The 20,119-nt window shown below is 36.9% G+C and overlaps 1 protein-coding gene across 5 annotated transcripts in view; it reads right to left on the reverse strand.

Annotated features, from left to right (window-relative positions):
• Positions 1–15,834, reverse strand: part of ZNF326 (zinc finger protein 326) — a 31,981-nt gene extending 16,147 nt beyond the window's left edge. The window contains exons 1-6 of one of the 5 annotated variants that reach the window (XM_045547559.1): positions 15,686–15,834; positions 12,882–12,926; positions 6,182–6,217; positions 5,976–6,087; positions 3,466–3,871; positions 940–1,138 (exon numbers count right to left, since the gene is read on the reverse strand). In XM_045547559.1, coding sequence (XP_045403515.1) covers positions 940–1,138; positions 3,466–3,871; positions 5,976–6,087; positions 6,182–6,217; positions 12,882–12,926; positions 15,686–15,701 — 814 coding nt within the window. In that variant the 5' untranslated portion in view covers positions 15,702–15,834. Of the gene's footprint in view, positions 1–939; positions 1,139–3,465; positions 3,872–5,975; positions 6,088–6,127; positions 6,218–12,881; positions 12,927–14,281; positions 14,426–15,685 lie in introns of those variants that run through there. The other 4 variants (XM_045547560.1, XM_045547561.1, XM_045547563.1 and 1 more) reach the window with 4 other exon arrangements.
• Positions 15,835–20,119: the final 4,285 nt, after the last annotated feature.

Below are 20,119 nucleotides of genomic sequence, written 5' to 3' on the forward strand. Positions count from 1 at the left end.
CACTATTTTGATTACCACTGCTTTGCAGTAAGTTTTCAAATCACAAAGTGTGAGTCCTTCTACTTTGTTCTTCTCTTTAAGGATGATTTTGACTATTTTAGGTCCCTTACAATTCCCTATGAATTTCAGAATCAGCCTGACAATCTTTATAAAGTCAACTATTAATAGAATTCTAATAGGATTTGTGCTGAATCGGTAGATCAGTTTGGGGAATACTACCATCTTAACAATGTTAGTCTTCCAATCTACAAACATTTATTTAGTTTTTCCACTTATTTAGATCTTCTTTAATTTCTTTCAACAATGTTTTGTAGTATCAGAGTACAAGTTTTGTACTTCTTTTGTTAAAGTTATTCCCAAGTATTTGATTCTTGATGCTATCATGAATGAAACTATTTGTCTTTTTAATTTTATTTTCAGATTGGCTTTACATTTTGTAACGATGGAAAAATAGAAATATGATTATCTCTAAGAGTCATCATGCCCAGAAGAGTAAAAGCAAATTAATTTTTTAGAAGAAATACAGCTTTTCCTAGTACCAAGGACCATGAAAAACATCTTTCCTTTGTCCTCATAAAGGAGAGTCTATGTTATATGACATACCACTTCCTCCACAGTACCTCCAATAATAAAATATTACACCCAATAAAGAACTTTGGATCAAAATAATATGCAAGGCCTTTTTAAAAATATAGATGTTCTCTGGCTCCACCACATAGAATTCAGGAAAAAGGGATGAACCAAGGTATGTAAATTAAAAAGTATCTTGAGTACATGATTAATAACTGCACTAGGGAATTCACAGATCTAATTGCTGCAATCATAATTATGTTTTTACATAATTGTTTTTCTATGTAACATGGAAAAATTTTATAAAAGCACTGAATTTTAAAAAATAAACAGTATTCTGAACCATAACAATTACATTTTCTTACTTACTAGGTGATTTGCTGAGGCTCATCTTCTCCATAGGTTTTGCTAGCTTGGGTTTCTTGATAAAGGTTCCACCAGGTTTGTTAAATGGCTGCATCATTTTTCTCTTTATTCCTCTTGCAGCAGCAACTGTCACATTGGTAGGTTTGTTTTGATAGTCAACAACAATTCCGGGTCTATGAATGCTTCCAAAATCACCCATATGCTGTAAATTTGTGAAATCAAGAAACATTAGCATGTTGTCCAAAGATAAAATATGAATTCATATAAAATTTTCATGTTATCTATCTACTAATTTTCACCTGAAAATTCCCTGGAATATAACTAAATTTTACATGTCCACTCTGAAAAACCACATTGAAAAACTCTGTATTATTGCATGTACTTAAATCCATCAAATTAGTAATTTTATTTCCAGTAGAATAATGGGTATTTGCTACCTATTTTTATTTTTACAATTCAAAATTACTTGAGATCATAAACAACATATGTGCCTGTCAGAATGTTACCACTTGTACAACTCTCTGACAACTCCTCTTCAGAGTTCCTAATTGATGTTTTCCCATGAAAAGACCTTAAAAGAAATCTTTATTTTCCTAAAACTTGGCTTAAAACTAAGATACACAAAGAAGACCATATTTGTAGTTTGAAGTAAAAAAGATCCAGAAATCATTTAGTATTTCTCCCTGTTGAAAAAGGGAATGAGAAGGCGAGATGGAACATTAGTATGAAATAGGAGAGTTAAAGCATAACCATGCATCAACTTCCAAGACACACTTCAGATAAAGAATTGCATCTGACGTTCCATTCACATTCTTACCTAGAGAAACATATTCTGATCCAGAAACCCAAGAAGCAAAAGTTTACAGACGAAGAGTCATGCAACCAAACGACTCTTTATGTCCCTTCCTCTTCTCCTGTCATTAACAAAATCCACTACACCAAGAGACAACATGTCCATAGAAATTTATCCTGCTAATCTTACTTTTAGAAAATAAAGATTGAGGAGTAATCTGAAGAGAAGGACCCAATGGGAATTGTACAAGTGAAGATTAAAAACGAAGGTCCTATTGATTCATCTACTTCATTAACAAGAAAGAAAGAAAAGTCCATTCAGACTAGAATGGTAAATACAAAGTATAGGACTACTTGTTTTACTATCATGAAAACAAAACTGATATTTGAAGTCTCATTAAGAAAAAATTCCTTTGCCTAAAATATGCAGCGTGGAAAATGTTAGGTGTTTTCCAAATTTTCAAACTGGAAATGATTTTCAGTTTCAAAACCCAAAGCCTATTACATCAACTATTTTCAATTAACCTACAATAATTAAGTACAGTGGAACAGCAACATCAGTTGCTTACATTTGTATATCATGCTTAGGAATACCTATCTAACCTAGCAGTGTTTCCAGGTAACTTATATAGTCACATCAGAAAAATCTTCATTAATTATCCATTAAAGGTGCAATGCATTTTTACATAAGCAAAGAATAACTGTTAAAAATGCAAAATTTCTACACCAAGTATGACAGGCTATACTGATATACCAAAGGTTAATAAACAGTCAATAATGTGAACCCTACTACATTTTTTAGCCTAAGTACTTTCCTCTGCAAAGAGAATATTAATTAAAAGCAACTGACTTAAAAAAAATGTTACAATATTCTTTAAATGATCAAACTACATAATAACCCCACAATCTACATACACTTCCTAGGTAAAATTCCATGTCAATCAAGTTACCTACAAACATAGACCATAATCTTTACACTATATACCCTAAAATTAAACACTGGAGAGCTAGTAAATTTATTCATTTAAGCAATAATTTACAAAATATTACTTCCTAAAGAAGGAGCCATAAACATGTCTGTACAGGTAGGAAATTATTTCTCAATAGTAAAGCTAGTGACACAAGGGAAAATAAAACAACCAGCAATAGGACATATTGTAAGAGAGTAAGTTAGCAAAATTATACTGACCACAAATCATTCTACAATCTATTATACACATCAACTTCTTCAACATGGCTAAGCTACCCTGACCTATCACCAACTTTTAGTCTCTTTGTTTAATGTGAAACATGGAGCTTTGAAGAAATTCTACTTGCTAGAGTTTAGCAACAAAGTATAAACATTTTATCATACATTGCACCTTTAACCTACTCAAAAATTCAAAAAGACTTCAGTGACCTTTCACAAAAATCTAAGAACTGTTCCACCAGCAAAACTGCTAGTGTTTACAAGGAAAAATGCAACTCCTTTTAACCCCTTTTAGACCAAACCTAATATCCTCACCTTTATAATAAAGGGAGATTTGGCACAACTTTCTGATTATCTCAAACTGCCACTTATTTTCTCAGGTGCTGGAAAAACTTTTACCGTCAACCTAAAAAATATGTTTATGACTCAGCTTTTGCTTCAAAATACACTGGGATGAACAGTGTTTATTCTAGTTGAAAACGATGGTCTTGAAAGGGTTTAAAAGAGTGACTAGTGAAAAGAATCTGAAAAGATTCTGTTGTACTTACTCCTCGGCCTCGGCCTCTGCCTGTTGATGGTCCTCCAAAAGCATCATAGTTTCTGCTTCCAAACGTACTTTCAGGATAAGCAGGCGTTCCTCTCCCCCGAGAGCCTACAGGTGCAGGCTTCATATGGGGTGAAGAAAAACTGCTGTAGGAAGAGTAATTCTCTCTTCCTCTGTCCTCCATAAACCCAGGCCTCAATTTTGAACGGGAGTAAGGTGCTTCCCAGCTAGACCCGCCCTGGTTTCTACCTCCGAAAGAGTCAAGGCTATTCCGGTAGGAGCTCTCAAATCGACCACCATAACTACCTCCGAAGCGGCTTTGTTCGGGTTCATTAAAACCATAGCCAGATCTGTACAGATCTCGCCCACCCAGAGAAGACCTGGAGTCGTAAGACTCATAAGGTCCAAACCTGGAAAAGTTGCACAGTGAGGGAAAAAACAAAAGTAAGCTTACTAATGTTAGACAATTCAAAAGACAAATTATCAGATGACATTTATCAACTAAAATTCATTTATACCATACTGGTTTGCACAGTTCTACTTTTGTTCACGCTTGATTAGGGCTGGGCAGTTCAACATGAGACCAGATAGAAAGCTATCTGAGTCAACTTCTAAATAGGAATTGAGTTTAGTAAACCTTAGCTTAAAAATCTGCTTTTCAGCAGCTTTTCTATTTAATTAAGAAGAAGAGATTTGTCTGTCATTATTTAAGCCCAGCCCTAGTCTTAGAAAAGGTCATTTGCTCAAGTTCACAAGCTATTCAAACTTTCTTTGAATCTATCCCTAAAATTAAAAATTACAAAACATTTACAATATTTTGGCTTTCAAAAGGGACACAAATTGAAGACCACATAGATGTAGGCTCTTTGTGACACAGAGAGATCCTTTTGCACCTCAATAATCTATATTACAAAACTGCTTCATTTTGTCTGTAATAGTCAAAATTTGGGGAATTATCTCTGGTTATAAAAATTTGACAATCTGCCAAACTTCAGCCAAGGTTAATAATCAATCAATCCTCAATTACTTTTTACTTGTAGACTAGAAAATCTAACAAATCGAGAAAGATGAACACATAAAATAAAATACAAAAGTAAAAGATCACCAACATATACACCCTCTGCATATAAATTTTCAAGGCAGATGAGAAAGAATACATTTTATAATGTCTTCAATTATTTGAAAAATTATTTCCTGTCAGGAAATTATCACATAAAACTACTCTAAAAAAGGGAGCACACAGTCTCCTCAAGGTTTTAAGAGTCAACAAAAGAAAACAAATCATCTTACTTCTCACAAACCCAAAGCATGGATTATAAAAGTTACTTCATGTCTTACAACACAGTTTTATAAAGGCCCACAATTACACGAGATAAAACAATAACATCTACAGAAATAGTTTATGCACATTTACAATGTAATATGGCAATAAATGATATATTAAAACATTTAAATTCGTTACATTACTTCAGTTATTGACAGATCACTAAATAGAAGGTAGCATTTACTTTTGAATCCTTATAACCATATAAAAAATTATTTCTTTTCAACTACATTTTTCAAAACATCTCTCACATAAACAAAATTGTAGTAATCGTTCATTTTCTTGATTTTTCTTTACTATAAACCATAGTGGCACACTGGAAGCAGAAAGAAGGAAAGTAAGCATCATTCAGTCCATCATTAAGGAATCTGGATCCTTCAATTTATGAAGAAGGATGATGGTTTCAAATGTCTCCTAACTAGTCTTATTTATATTATCAGGAATCTTTTGCCTCATAAAGTAGACCCTCTTTTCCTGAAATACGGTCAACCCTAAAGCCTATAGTTGTTTAAGTAGGTTTAAGCTTTACACAGTATCAACAGTGAAATATAAATACAACCTAGGTACAGTGTTCATGGCATTAATACAATGCTCCTAGCCTAGAGCACAAGTGTTTTTGGTGTAAATAGTATCTGCCAATGAATAACCTGGACAGGATTTAAAGAACATTTTTATTATTACAATATGCTCTTATTAAAATTAAAATTAATAGAATACCTATCTTAACTGTTTCTTAGAAAACGAATGTCACTAGACTGATTCAATTAAATCCATTCTAGTCAGAGTGGTTTGCTGCTTTACATACAGCCCACATTAGGAAAGATTTTTTTTTTTGTTATTAAGAAAAAGCTTCACAAATAAGATTTTCAATAACATTTTTATATCATTTGTTCAGGACATTTTGATTGACAAGGAGTTAAAAGTAAAAGAAGTTAAAAAGTTCACTGCTAAAAACAGTATCTTACTGTATTATACTGAAATAATAGCTATTTGGGGTTTTCCTAAAATAATGTTTGCCAGTGATCCTGAGATAAATTCTTATACCTATTAACACCCTTAAACATTTAAGGTGGTTATTCAATACCAAACAGCAAAGTTCAAGTATCATAACACGCCTAAGAAATACTTAAAAGAATATATCCATAATCTTATAGTTGTCTATTATTTGGCTAAGTGATTAAGCAATTTACCTGCTACCCCCACCACCACCACTGTGATTGTCCATGCCATATGACTGGTTTAGGTAGGAATCCATGGATCTTTGACCCCCATAGGATCCATGGCCATAGTCACGATCCATCCCTATAAGAGTTTAAAAAGAAAAAAATTAAACAATGCTCACCTTTACTGGCACTCAAAAGAAGAATTTTTAGATAAATATCCTTGAATGTCAGACCTCCATAAGATCCAGGACCATAATCACGATCTATTCCTGAAAGAGAGTTAAGAAATTGTCAGTAAAATATACCATTATCTTAAGGAATCTCTGCATAAAACACAAGATGTTCACATCAATCACCTGAGATGATAATTCATCATTAATATTTAAACTAAACTCACACTAGATGTAAAAGGAAAAAAACACAAAAAGGATAATTTACTGAAAAATCAGATTTGCTAACAAAGCCTGATATTTCAAAGAAAATATATTACCAACTGAAAAGTTCTATATTAGAATTATTTTCAATTTAACCAATATTATTTGCTAGGGAACTATCATAAGGCCTTCTTTAGATACTGTAATATATATAATTAATGATACATAATTCTTATTCTCAAGAGAAGTCAGTATTTAATAATGTCAAAAGGGAAAATTTTTGTCATAAGTATACTATGACATAAGTATACCTATTTTCTGCATCTAATTGCCTTCAAAATGTCTGAAAACTCAGAAACCACATTTTCAATTAGCCATGTTCACAATAACTGAAATAGATATTTTTAAAAAGCAAAATCACAGACTGGGACTGTGCCTATAAATAATAAGGACTCAACAAATATTTAAACCCTCAAATTCCCCTGAATAAAGAAAATGAATGTAAATTCTAGCAATGTGAACACTAAAAAAAATTCTAATACAATAAGGGTACTAAGTATATTTTATGACACTGCAATTCTACCTATGTCCCAACCTCTGACATGAAAAATAAATAATAAAAGAGATAACAAAATTAATTTACGATGACTATAAAAACGAAAAATTAAAACATTTAGAATGTTTCCTATAAGCAGTTTAAAATCCCTCATTACTATCCCCCAATTTTATGTGTAAATACAATAGTATGCACAGAGCAAATACCTTAGTTTACATTTTTAAAAACACTAAATTTTATTTACAATCACTTAAATATTTCTAGTCCTAACAATAACGACAACTTTACAAAAATACTCATTAGACTCTTGTAACTTGAAACCAAAATGATCAAATTCAATCTTCTCATTTTATAGATTTGGGAACCAAAGTCCTAAGAGATGAAATGATTTTCCTGAAGTCCCATAGTTATCCTCCTGTTGAGCAGCATGCTTCTGCTTCTACATGAGACATTTCCCTCAGCTACCTCAAGTATCTTCTGACTGAAACTTTCTAACCTTTTAAAGCCCATTTAATAAATAACGAATTCAAGAAAACTTTTATTGATATTCTCTCAGCTAAGCATCATCTTTCTTCTGAATATTTACAAAAGCCTGTAACTCTTATGTGATACTCTACCTTATAGTCTAATTTTGTGGCTTCATTTTAAATTTACACTAGTCTTGTGGTAAGGGTCTGATTGTTACTAATTTTTCTATGTATCTTAGAGCAGTAGCTCTCAAGGATGGTCTGCTGATCACTGAGAGGTGCTGAGACCCTTTCAGGGATTCACAAGGTCAAACCTATTTTCATAAATAATATTAGAACATTATTTTCCTTTTTCATGGTGTTGACATTGCACTGAAGATGTAAAAGCACTGGTGGTAAAACTGTTGGCACTTTCGTACAAATTGAGGCACTACCAACAGACTGTACTAGTAATCATTATATTTTTTAATATCACGCACTCACAGTAAAAAATAATAAAATAAAAATGCCATCTTCACTTAAGAATGTTCTTGATGGGGCCAGGCGTGGTGGCTCACGCCTGTAATCCTAGCACTCTGGGAGGCTGAGGTGGGCGGATCATTTGAGCTCAGGAGTTTGAGACCAGTCTGAGCAAGAGCGAGACCCCATCTCTACTAAAAAAATAGAAAGAAATTAGCCAGACAACTAAAAAATATATAGAAAAAATTAGCCGGGCATGGTGGCGCATGCCTGTAGTCCCAGCTACTTGGGAGGCTGAGGCAGAAGGATGGCTTGAGCCCAGGAGTTTGAGGTTGCTGTGAGCTAGACTGATGCCACAGCACTCTAGCCCAGGCAACAGAGCAAGACTCTGTCTCAAAAAAGAATGCTCTTGATGAAGCAGTAAGAATTATTAATTTTATTAAATCATGATCTTTGAGTACACATCTTTTTTATGTTCTGTGCAGTGAAACAGAAGTACAGATAAAGCAATTTTGCTGCATACCAAAGTATCATAGTTCTCTCCAGGAAAAGCCATTGTGCAAGTGTTTGGTTTGTGAATTAAATTAGCCACTTTTTACAAGGGCACTTTTATACTAGAAAGACAAACTGATAGACAAATGCTATGGTTTTCAGATTTGGGCATTTGGCAGACATTTTCTCAAAAATGAACTAAGTGAAACTATCATTTCAAGGAAAACAAATGACAGTTTTGTTGTCAATGATAAAATACATGCTTTCTAGTGAAAATTATAATTTTATAAAACTTCTATCTACCATCTTGAGTTTGATAGCTTCCCAGTACTTAAAGGCTTTTCTGATAAAGTTGGTGGTGGTATCAATGAATATTATTTTTTATATTGTATAATAAAACCTGTCAATATTTGGAAAATCTATATAATTCAGTTTCCAAATAACTAATGCCTGATATTACAGAATCAGATATGCTAAAAAGAAATCCACTCAAAGTGTAAGTATAAGACACACTGATGGATTTTAATATAAGAGCAGAAAAAGTTTATCAGTATACAAAACATATTAATGAGATTTTTGTATTGTTTTTTCATACTAAGACTTCAAAACCAGTGTGAACCACTGACAGCACATCCCAATGCAGACTATTCACATTCCAAGTGCTCAATAGTAAGTAAATAGTAGCTACCATATTAAACAATACAGTTCTAGACTAATAAAACAGTCAATTATTTGTCTTAGAGGTGGTTAAGTATATAGTGTAATTTATGCCTATATCTCTCAGAGGACAATTTTGAGATTAAAATAAAGTTTCCAAAATAAAAAGTTTTCATCTAAGGCCTCACATTAAAAAATAATCTTAAAATTAGGTTTAGTAATATACACAAAGCAAAAAAATCTTATATTTTGCTATTTCTGCCAGTTTGTTTTCAGTTAGCAGTGGCTGCCTTTGACTACTAAATCATTTAGTTTTCAAAATTCTAAATGTTTTCATTTCACTATGCAATCATAAAATTATTAACATTTATTGGACACTGACCATGTATGTGCCAGGCACTGTGGAGTACACAAAAATTAATAAAGTTATTTTTGTATAGCAGTGATTCTGTTTTATCATTCATAGTACCATTCATAGTATTATTCAGTTAATTAAAGAGAACTCTTTATATTGTATACAATCTACACAGTTATAGGAACATAGATTCTGTAAGATGACTGCTTATATATAAACAATTTTTCTTCCAGGTTACTAAAATGAATTTTAAAATCACTTTTAAATAAGAAAGTAATTTACTCAGAAAAATAAAACTGACATAATAATTTAGATCTATTCTAACACTTGGATCACTCTATCATATAAATAAGCACAAAAATGTTACAACTAAACAAAAGGAAGCAGCAGTGGAATAGTGGGGAAAAAACTGACTTATGACCAAAATAATTAATTATTAATAGTTGTGTGGCACTAAGTCTTTGGCAGGACTACTTTTCACCAACTCTGCACTTCTAGCACTCTAGTGCAGGCTACTAGCATCTATCACCTGGATTATTGCAACAGCCTAACATTTTTCCACTTCTACTTTTGTTCCCTATTTATTATTTTATCAGAATAATTCTGATAAAAAATATAAGTTAAATGATTTCCAATGCTCAGTACCCTCCAATGGCTTCCCATTTTACTCAAAGTAAAAGCCGAAGCCTTAAAATAACCTGTAAGAACCTACACTAGTGGTTCTTAACCAGGGGCAATTTTGCCCCCAGGAGACAGGAGCAATGTCTGAAAACATTTTTGGTTGTTACAATGAGGAAGCAGGTGCTGCTACCATCTAATGCATAGAGGCCAGGGATGCTGCTAAACATTCTACAATGCATGTGACATTCCCTCACAGCAAGGAATTATCCAGTCTAAATGTCAACAGTGCCAAGGTTGAGAAACCCTGCCCTATATGATCTGCCTCATCACCTCAACATAATCTACTATACATTCATTTATTCCACTCCAGCTACACTGGCCCTGCTGTTTCTAGAACACAACAGGTATACACCCATTTTTGTACCTGCTGCTCCCTCTGTCTGCAATGTTCTTCCCCTGTACCTGCACTGTTCACTCCCTCGACTCTTTCAGGACTTCACTTTCTACTGCTTCTTATATATTATAAGAAAATTACCTTTGATTTTCAACACCTTCTAGCTATACCTCACCACTCTAACCTTGTCTTAAAGATTGCTCAGCAAAAATCATCTGTTCTAGTCAAGCCAGTCTTAAGTCTCTCTGAAATACAATGCACTCAGCCCTACCTTTGTTCCTGCTGTTCCCTCTACCTGGAATGCTCTCCCTTTTTCTATCTGCTATTTATACAAAAAGTATTAAGAAGCAAGAAAGAAAACATGGAGACACTAGAAATACAAGTTCCTCCCAGGAAACAGTGGGGAGGAAATCTGCATCTTGTCATGTTTTCCAATAACTTCTACTTCATTTCAGTTGCTGGAAAAAATGCTAACAATGAAATGTATTTTGGGCTTTTTGGTATCTACACATCTTTTATTTCCTAAAACCTATAACATTCTTCCTTTAGATAACCTCATAGCTTGCATACTCACCTCCCTTAAATCTTATGCTCTAATGTCACCTCTTTGGTGAGTTCTTCCCCAACAATGCTAAAATTACACATATTTGTCCCCCTTCCTTACATTATTTTTCTCCCTAGCAATTATTATCATCTAGCATACAATATTTGTTACTTCTTTGTTTACTGTCTATTTCATTCCACTAGACTGGAAGCTCACAAGGGCAGGAATATTTGTCTATGTTGTTCACTGCTGCATTCCTACCTCCTAGAACAATACACAGCAGGCACTAAATAAATATTTGTTGAATGAAGTCAAATCAAGTCCCTGAAATTAAGTTCCTCATTTGTAAAATAAAGATAACCTAGACCTCAAAGTATTGTCAAGCAGTGGTCTTTAACCAGAGGTGCATTCCAAAATCATTCAGAATACTTTTGCACAATATACATAGCCATGAAGGACTTGTCCTAAAATTAAGATTCAAGAGATCTAGGATATGACCTGAACAGACTTTGAAAACGCTCCTAGCTCCCCAGGGGATTCTAACAATCACCCTCAGATAAGTACCACTGTTCAAACTAAAATTAAGAGAAAAAATAAAAGCCATAACATTAGACCTTTTTGCAAAACTGTGCATTAATAAGGAAATAAACTTCTGGCCCTGCATAACTCTGTATTTCAAGTCCTATGTTTAGACATTAAATCTAACTCTCCAGTAAATCCTACTGGAGATCATGGCCATCTATTACCCAAAATCTCTCTTTCTCTTTCTCTGGTAAAAGGTCCTATTCACTCCAGTTTAAAATCTTGGATTCCTTTTTATTCAACCCTCTCAATTTTCTACTCATTACTGGTTTGCCTGAAAGTTCTGCTAATTTTCTCTAAAAAATATCTTAATATTTTTAAAATTACTATTGTCACTCCCCAAGTTCAGGGTCTTAAAATCCTTATATCTAAATTTATGAAATGCCTTTCTAGCTAATTTTCCAGTTTTCAATCTAACCTGTATGTGGATGCAAATTAACTTCCTTTAGTAATTTTATTATGTCACTCTCCTGCTCAAAAACATACTCTTCAGCACTCACTTAATATATAAACTACTTCCTACATGTTGAGCCTTTTTAGCCTGAATAAAATCCAAAATTTCTCTTAATCCATAGAAATGATAAATAAAAATTAACTCTACAGTAATTATTCCCATAAAAAGACATAGTCTTCTTTATTGGTACATTTGCTTCAGTTTCACTTTATGAATATATTCTATTCTGCCCAACAGTTAGCTTTTGCATTTCTCTGCCAGTCAGGATATTTAATGCCACTCCCTCAAGTCCTTCATACAATATTTTTTTAACCTCTTTGAATTGTTCTGTGTCCTTTTCTTGTGTTATTATCCTCTCTGGCAGGGCCTTAACTGAAATAACTATCAGAATGACAACCAATTGTATTCCACATATTTTTCATGATTCTATCTAGCTTTGTAGTCACAATTCTAACATTTTGCTTATATCAATAAATAAGCAGACTTCTTATGTACTCCTATAGACAGCTCTTCATATATTAGCACAATTAGACACACTGAGGAAAATGACCTCAAAAACAAGGTTAAAACGCATTACAATAGAGGCTACATAGAATCAAGCCAATAATCCACTTAATCTGCATTACTCAATACCAAAGCCTCTAATTCAACAAAAAGAACTCAGCCAGTGTCTTGTAAAATTCATCATTCAGAATGTAGTCAGGCCCTTTGGGATAAATTAGAAGAATCATAATTCTTTTGACAGACAAAAAGTCAAACTAATCTGAATAACTCCTAATTTTTTCTGATTCCAAATTCAAATGCTATATATAGTATGACACCATTAACACTGAAAAGTGATATATCAAGAGCCAAAACAATGACTGAAATAGGTGGAACTGGTTTTTTATAGTGACATTTTATTTTTCTGGGTATGAAGAGAAAGGCTGAAATATATTCCCTCAACAAATTTAAGATAAAATGAAAGAGGATACTTACCATTAAAGCCCTGGTAAGTATTCCTGCAAGCAGAATGTGTGTAATCTATGAAGACATATTTAACAAAAAGAAATTAGGGCAATATTAGCAAAATCCCAAAATTATATCCCCATCTATTCAAAAACAAACACAATTTTTAAATGCTATTAACTCAATTATCTGCAAAATTGGGGTGTAAATAATTACCAATAACCCATTAGAGAAAACACATAACTCTCCTTTCTTCACTACCTCCTCAAATGGCAGGTTTATTATCCAAATTATAATAATGTAAGTTAGTTTATAACACCTGATACACAATAGCCAATAGAGGGGATTCAGTGCTAATTTATACTGATTAACAAAAAGGAATGCAGGTAGAGTAAATTATGTATCAAACAATGCAAAAGCAGAGCCATGAAAATTGATTCTATGTGATACAAAATTATTTCAAAGTTAATATTTCTTTTACCACTTAATTTGCTCTCTAAAGATGTCAACATCTTATGTGACACGCATATACGTATATGAGTGCGTTCTATATCCATCCAGAATACGACATCACTGAAAACTATATTGGCAATTTTCTTGTCAAAACTACTAATAATTTGACAAATGTCAAATCTGTCAGTTAATTTTACAAATAAATACTGAAAAGAACAGAATTTAATGCTGTGGTCATTTGGATACAACAGAACCCTGCTACATTACACAGGGTTTGATTTAGCTACAATGCTGGGGGGAGTGGGAGGGAAGAAAAAAATAGATACAATGTTAGTCAAACTCCATCTCCCAAATACAGCGGTGGTGGCTAAGGATGGGCAGTGAGAGAGGAAATATTTTATCACTGACATTGCTTAGTTTTATCACTGACACAGTTTAGAACTGCAAGCATATGCCAATATAATAAAAAACAAACCCACTAAGTTTTTTTTTTTTTTTTTAAATATGTGTGGCTTTTTTGGTTTTTTTTTTTTGAGACAGAGTCTCACTCTGTTGCCCGGGCTAGAGTGCCGTGGCGTCAGCCTAGCTCACAGCAACCTCAAACTCCTGGGCTCAAGCAATCCTACTGCCTCAGCCTCCCGAGTAGCTGGGACTACAGGCATGCGCCACCATGCCCAGCTAATTTTTTTTTCTATATACATTTTTAGCTGTCCAGATCATTTCCTTCTAATTTTTAGTAGAGACGGGGTCTCGCTCTTGCTCAGGCTGGTCTCAAACTCCTGCCCTCGAGCGATCCACCCGCCTGGGCCTCCCAGAGTGCTAGGATTACAGGCGTGAGCCACCACGCCCGGCCTCCACTAAGTTTTTTTAATGTTTTCCAATTCTCTACAGAAAATGGATTCCCTTATTGCCTTGGTGGAGGGGAGGAAGAACCGTTCCCATTGCCCCACCCCCCACCTTGTTAGCCTGGGCTGTACCTTGGGTGTTGGTACTGCCATCAAACTTTAGCACAAAAACACAGTAATGTATTTTTTATTTCCACTCCAAATTCCAGCCACTTCAAATATTCATAGTTTAAAAGTATCTACATCAAAATGAGTCAAAGTCCAGCTAAAACAAACAAAAACAGCTCAGTGTGCTAAGAGCTAAAATTCCTATTTCAAAGTAACTCAAAAGTATCCACAGTTATTCCATTCCCCTTTCATATGCTTAGATTTGACAGCTTTAACTCTTTGTAGCATGAAATCTTATCAAAAACCAAAAGCTCATTCGTTAAGACATATGCAGAGATCACAAGTCATTTAACGTTAAGAATAATTTTTTGGTGGACTTAGAGGTTTACAACTACCTAGTGAACTGGTTTGATTTAGAAAGGCCTGATTACTCAGTATTAAATACAGTTTAATCATACAAGCCCTTTTCCAAGTCTCCCTAACGCTGTCACTAACATACCATTTTATCTTGATACCAACTCCTATGAAAGTTGGACAAGATCTGAAGTCAAGGTGAAGATCAAATTAATTTTACTTTGTGATCCTGTGAAAACGGTTTAAAGAACAGCTGTCAGAGACGACTGAAAAGGGATATTGCTAAAACACAGTTTATTTAATCAGTAAGTCCAACACAGGCGGCTGTGTATAGGTCTGAATGTGAAGGGCATTTGACGCTTGCTGTGCCAAAATTCTGAACTTAAAACTCATCCACACACAATCCAAAGAAAAGTACTTTGGTTACAGAAGTATTTCAAACTAGGGATTACCAATGAGGTAATTGTGGTGGGTAAATTTCCCAGTCTGCTAACCAGGAAGTAGCTTGCTTTCCATTCTGTATGGATACCTACCTCTACATATCACTTACAGACGCCCTTTAAACTCATCTTAAACTAAGGCAATCACAAACATCACTGCGAACAAACCTCTGAAAATTTTATCTGGCAAGAAGTAACCCGAGATTGAAGATTCACTAAAAGGAAGATCTGGGTCGCTGCCCTGCAGGGCGAATGCCAGACGAGGCGGGTGAGGCCCCGCTCGCCCCGTGGCCCGACACCGGGAAGTTGGAGGCGTCGGGGAAATTTCCACGCACAGGAGCCGAGGCGAGCCCGGGGCCCGAGCCCTGAGGCCCTCGCGCTCTGGGTGCGACCTGCCCGGCATCGAGCCGGCATCGAGCTCCCAGGTCCCCGCCGGCAGCGGCGCCGGGCGGGCCGAATCTGGGCGCGCAGGCCCCCGAAGAGGCCGACTGCGGGCGCTGGGCCCGCGGCGGGCGGGCGGCCTTCGGGCCCGCAGAACAAAGCCCACACGGCCATCTTGAGACGGTAAACAGACCCCCAGCGCAGGCCACCCCGCCTCCCGCCAGCGAGCAGACCAGCCAGAGGCAGCGCTTACCGTCCTCGAAGTCCATGGCAGAGGCTGGGGGGCCGACGGCTTCGGCGGCGCTGGGCTGAGGTGTATCCGGCGGCAAGCGCCCTAGACCCGCGGTTCCACACGATGAGTACGCGCGACCGAGAGCGGCGCTACCCGCCTGGGAGCCGCAGGCCACAGCGAGGCTGGAGGGTGGGGCCGACCTGCGCCGGCGGCCGCCCCAGCGCGGCCTGCCATTGGCTGACGCCAGCTGGTGGGCGGGCCCCCGCGTGGGTGGGGAGGCCGCGGGAAGTAAGTCCGCTGTCACGCTCTCGGGTGCTGACACTCTGCAACTGGCCTGGGGGAAGGAAGGTGAAAAGGAAGCGCCAAAGACTGGCGGGGGTTGTGGGAAAGCGAACTGAGTGTACTGGAAGGGCTGGCTGCGGCCCGCCATGTTTGAACCTGGCAAGCGCGAAAGGATCTGGTTGGAATACCTTCCTCTTGCCCAAACTAATGAAACCTCGTGCCTACCTTTTGCTTTTTATTGGCTAGTAATGACTGATCAAAAATTTTTAATAACTTGTGCAGTTCTTGTCAAGATGTTTTTAGAACTCTGTGGTAAATTTGAAAAGCAAGATACAAAATTACATATGGAATCTGATAACTGCTCTGTCAATACGTTTTTTTGAACGATAAAGCATAGAAATAAAAAGAAAAATTCCAAAACATGAACTATGATTGTTAATGACTTTTTATATACACATGCATATTTATTCTTGTGTATTCTCCAAATTTCTTGAACATTCTCCAAATTTCTTTGATAATGTAAAATATATATTTGACATAAAATGAGATGTAATATTTATTAGCAATTAGTGTTTATAAAAAGTTCTCTTGGCCTGGCGCGATGGCTCACGCCTGTAATCCTAGCACTCTGGGAGGCCGAGGTGGGAGGATCCTTTGAGCTCATGAGTTCGAGACCAGCCTGAGCAAGAGTGAGATCCCCATCTCTACTAAAAATAGAAAGAAACTAGCTGGACAACTAAAAATATATAGAAAAAATTAGTCAGGTATGGTAGCGCATGCCTGTAGTCCCAGCTACTTGGGAGGCTGAGGCAGGAGGATCACCTGAGCCCAGGAGTTTGAGGTTGCTGTGAGCTAGGCTGACGCCACGGCACTCTAGCCCAGGCAACAGAGTGAGACTCTGTCTCAAAAAAAAAAAAGTTCTCTTTATCCAAATATTGTATTTCATTCTCTTTGGAGATACAATTATTCATGGGGTGGGCTGAGGCCATCTAAGTCAGTGTTTCTTGATCATGACACTTTTAGTAAGTGCCAATACTCAGGCCTCTCTTCAGGGATTCTGATTTGATGATGAGCCTAAAACTGTGACCAATGTTTATTTTCAAGACATTTACAAGAGGTGCTATTGGAAAAAGTTTCTTCTGTTTCAATAACTAGTACTTATTGAGAAAATGTTAAATCTGAAAAAAGAAGTTTAGAGACAAGCTTTGATCTAGTTCTGAATTTTAAGGTGCAAAAAAAAGATCTGTAACAGTTCACAGAGAGAGAAGATTAGTGGCAGAAGTAGTCATCCAGAACTTGAAGGATGACCCTCACAAACACATACACACACTGTTATTGTATTATTGCCACTTTGGAAATAGTGTTATGGACAGTAGGCAAGATTATTCACCCATGAGGCTATATGGAAAAAGACAACTGCTTTGGTCATTCTGATATTGGATCAGCTTGAACCACAAGTGAATTTTTTTGTTAATATAGAGCAAATGGTGGCAACAATGAGTTGATCACCAGATAGAAACCATAAATCAAACTATTTGTTCTTCTTCAGGGTCTACCCAGTTGCTGGAACCAAATTCCAACAAGGCAGCCTCTGGAAATACAACTGGAAGAAAAACTCACAGATACACTATATGTATTACTGCCACCCCAAATCTGGGCAGGGCCTTGTTTCCTCCTCATCATTTTCCTTCTCCAACCTGATTGATTCATGCTGTTCTCCACCCATTTCTTGTTACCTTCCTTTTCTCCTCCAGTATGATGCTCCTCAACTTACTTGGGGTTATGTTCCAGTGAACCCATCATAAATTGAAGATATCACAAGTGAAAAAGTCATTCAATACACCTAACCTATCAAGCATTATAGCTTAGCCTAACCTACCTTAAAAGTGCTCAGAACACTTACATTAGCTTACAGTTGGTCAAAATCATCTGGTACCATAACACACTGTGGAATATAGGTTGTTTACTTTCGTGATCAAGTGGCTGACTTGGGGCCACTGCCCAGCATTTGGAGAGAGTACCCTACTGCATATTACTAGCCAGGCAAAAGATCAAAATTCAAAACTGGAAGTAACATGTTTATTAAATGCATATCACTTTTGCATCATAAAGTCGAACCATAGTTAAGTCAAGGACCGTTTGTACGTTTTCTATTCACCTGTGCTAAACATGTAGAAAACTGAACTCATAATTTCCCTCCTCAAACCTGCTCATTCTCCTGTGTTCTTTCATTTCTGTTAGTGGCATCATGAGCAACCACCCACTAATCCCAGCCAGAAGCCTACGAGTCATTCAGTCAAGACTCAGCCCTCCCTCATCTTCCCACTGCAATCTATTCTGAAGTCTTTCATCTGCTTATGACCTAAAATTTCTTAAACCTGCCCCCTCTGCTTCATCCTCACTGCCACTACCTGAGTTCAGACTCTCATTATCTCTCTCCAAAACTATTGCCATAGCTTCCTAATTAATTTCTCTGCCCTGCAGCCTCCGCAGGGTTGTGGTGATCTAAATGCAAATCTGAACATGTCATCATGCATCTCTATCACTGATTAGGTCTAGTAAAAGCTCCCTAAGCTGGAGCACATGCAGCAGGATCTGGCCACTACTTGACCTTCACCATTTCTCTACATTTTCCTCTCCTCCTCTCTCCCACACTCTCTCTTTTGATTAGCAATTTCAGGCTACTGGGTCCCAAAACATCGCTATACTTTTTCATGCCGCCATACTTTTGCTTGTGTTGTTCCTTCTACTTGGAACACCACCTGGTTAACCCCATTTGTCCTCAAAACACAGCTCAGGATTTATTTCCTCTAACAAACATTCCCAGGTCCCATCCCCAAGCCCAGGCCAGTATTTCTCAAATATGAATATGCATGGAATTCATAGGGACTTGTTAAGACAGATTCACATTCAGTCTGGGGTGGAGCTGGAGAGTCTGCCTTTCTAACAAACTTCCAGGAGATGCTGCTGCTGGTGGAACCACACTTGGAGTCGCAAGGCCTTTGGTTCTGTTATTGCACTATGTCCCATGCATTCAATAATCTGGCTTTATGTATCCCCACATTAAAAGCTCTTTGAGATTGGAATGAAGTCTTCTTCGTATCCTAAGCGCCAAACACATATGTTTACCCATTAAAATTGAACTCTCCCTGAATGTTAACTTTTTTCCTTCTAACCATTTTAACCCCAATTTACCTTTTGGCAAAAGGAGGATTTTGTAACCTGAGGTCTTCAGGTCTTGTCATGACTGGAAAGAAATACACATTGGGTCATTGTATTTGTGTGTCATGTGTGGGCGCACACGCACAATCGCACACACTTGCACACTCTTCTCTCCTGAAAGAGAAAACTGCCAGACAAGGAATTCCTAACTCCAGAAGAAACCTGGCCTCAGCACAAATTCATGGAGGGCCAAAATACACACATCTCTTTTCCCCTTCCTTACTCTTTCCGAAGTGCTCTTACAGAGGCAGATGGCCATACCCTAGAGACACCCATTCGTGAGGGTCCATCAAGCTGCTCTCTAATTCATTTATTAAACAAATAATTATTAAGTACCAACTATATGCCAAGCATCATTTTCTTACTTCATTGTTATCTCTCTTCCACCACCCCCGACACACAGAGTCTAGCTAGATTAGCTGCCCTGTTCCCACTCTACTAGGCTCAGATTTTTACCTTAAGGGATCAATACTTTCTACAAAGCCTTATGCCATTTCATCTTCCATATATTTCACAACAAGTGGCAGGTAAGTAAATGCCAGACAAGCAAAGTCTAATGGAAAAGAAAAAAGAAAAGGACTTTTTATATGCGGGGGTAAAAAAGGACATCAGGGCTGAGGTCAAGAGAAGACTACAGGTATGCTGGGCATGGTGGCTCATGCCTGTAATCCTAACACTCTGGGAGGTCGAGGCAGGAGGATCGCTTGAGCTCAGGAGTTCGAGACCAGCCTGAGCAAAAGCGAGATCCACTCTCTACTAAAAATACAAAGAAATTAGCCAGACAACTAAAAATAGAAAAAATTAGCAGGGCATGATGGCGCATGCCTGTAGTCCCAGCTACTCTGGAGGCTGAGGCAGGAGGATCACTCGAGCCCAAGAGTTTGAGGTTGCTGTGAGCTAGGCTGACATCACAGCAATCTAGCCTGGGCAACAGAGCGAGACGCTGCCTCA

The sequence above is a fragment of the Lemur catta genome, chromosome 3 (genome assembly GCF_020740605.2).
Source record: "Lemur catta isolate mLemCat1 chromosome 3, mLemCat1.pri, whole genome shotgun sequence".
Taxonomy (NCBI): domain Eukaryota; kingdom Metazoa; phylum Chordata; class Mammalia; order Primates; family Lemuridae; genus Lemur; species Lemur catta.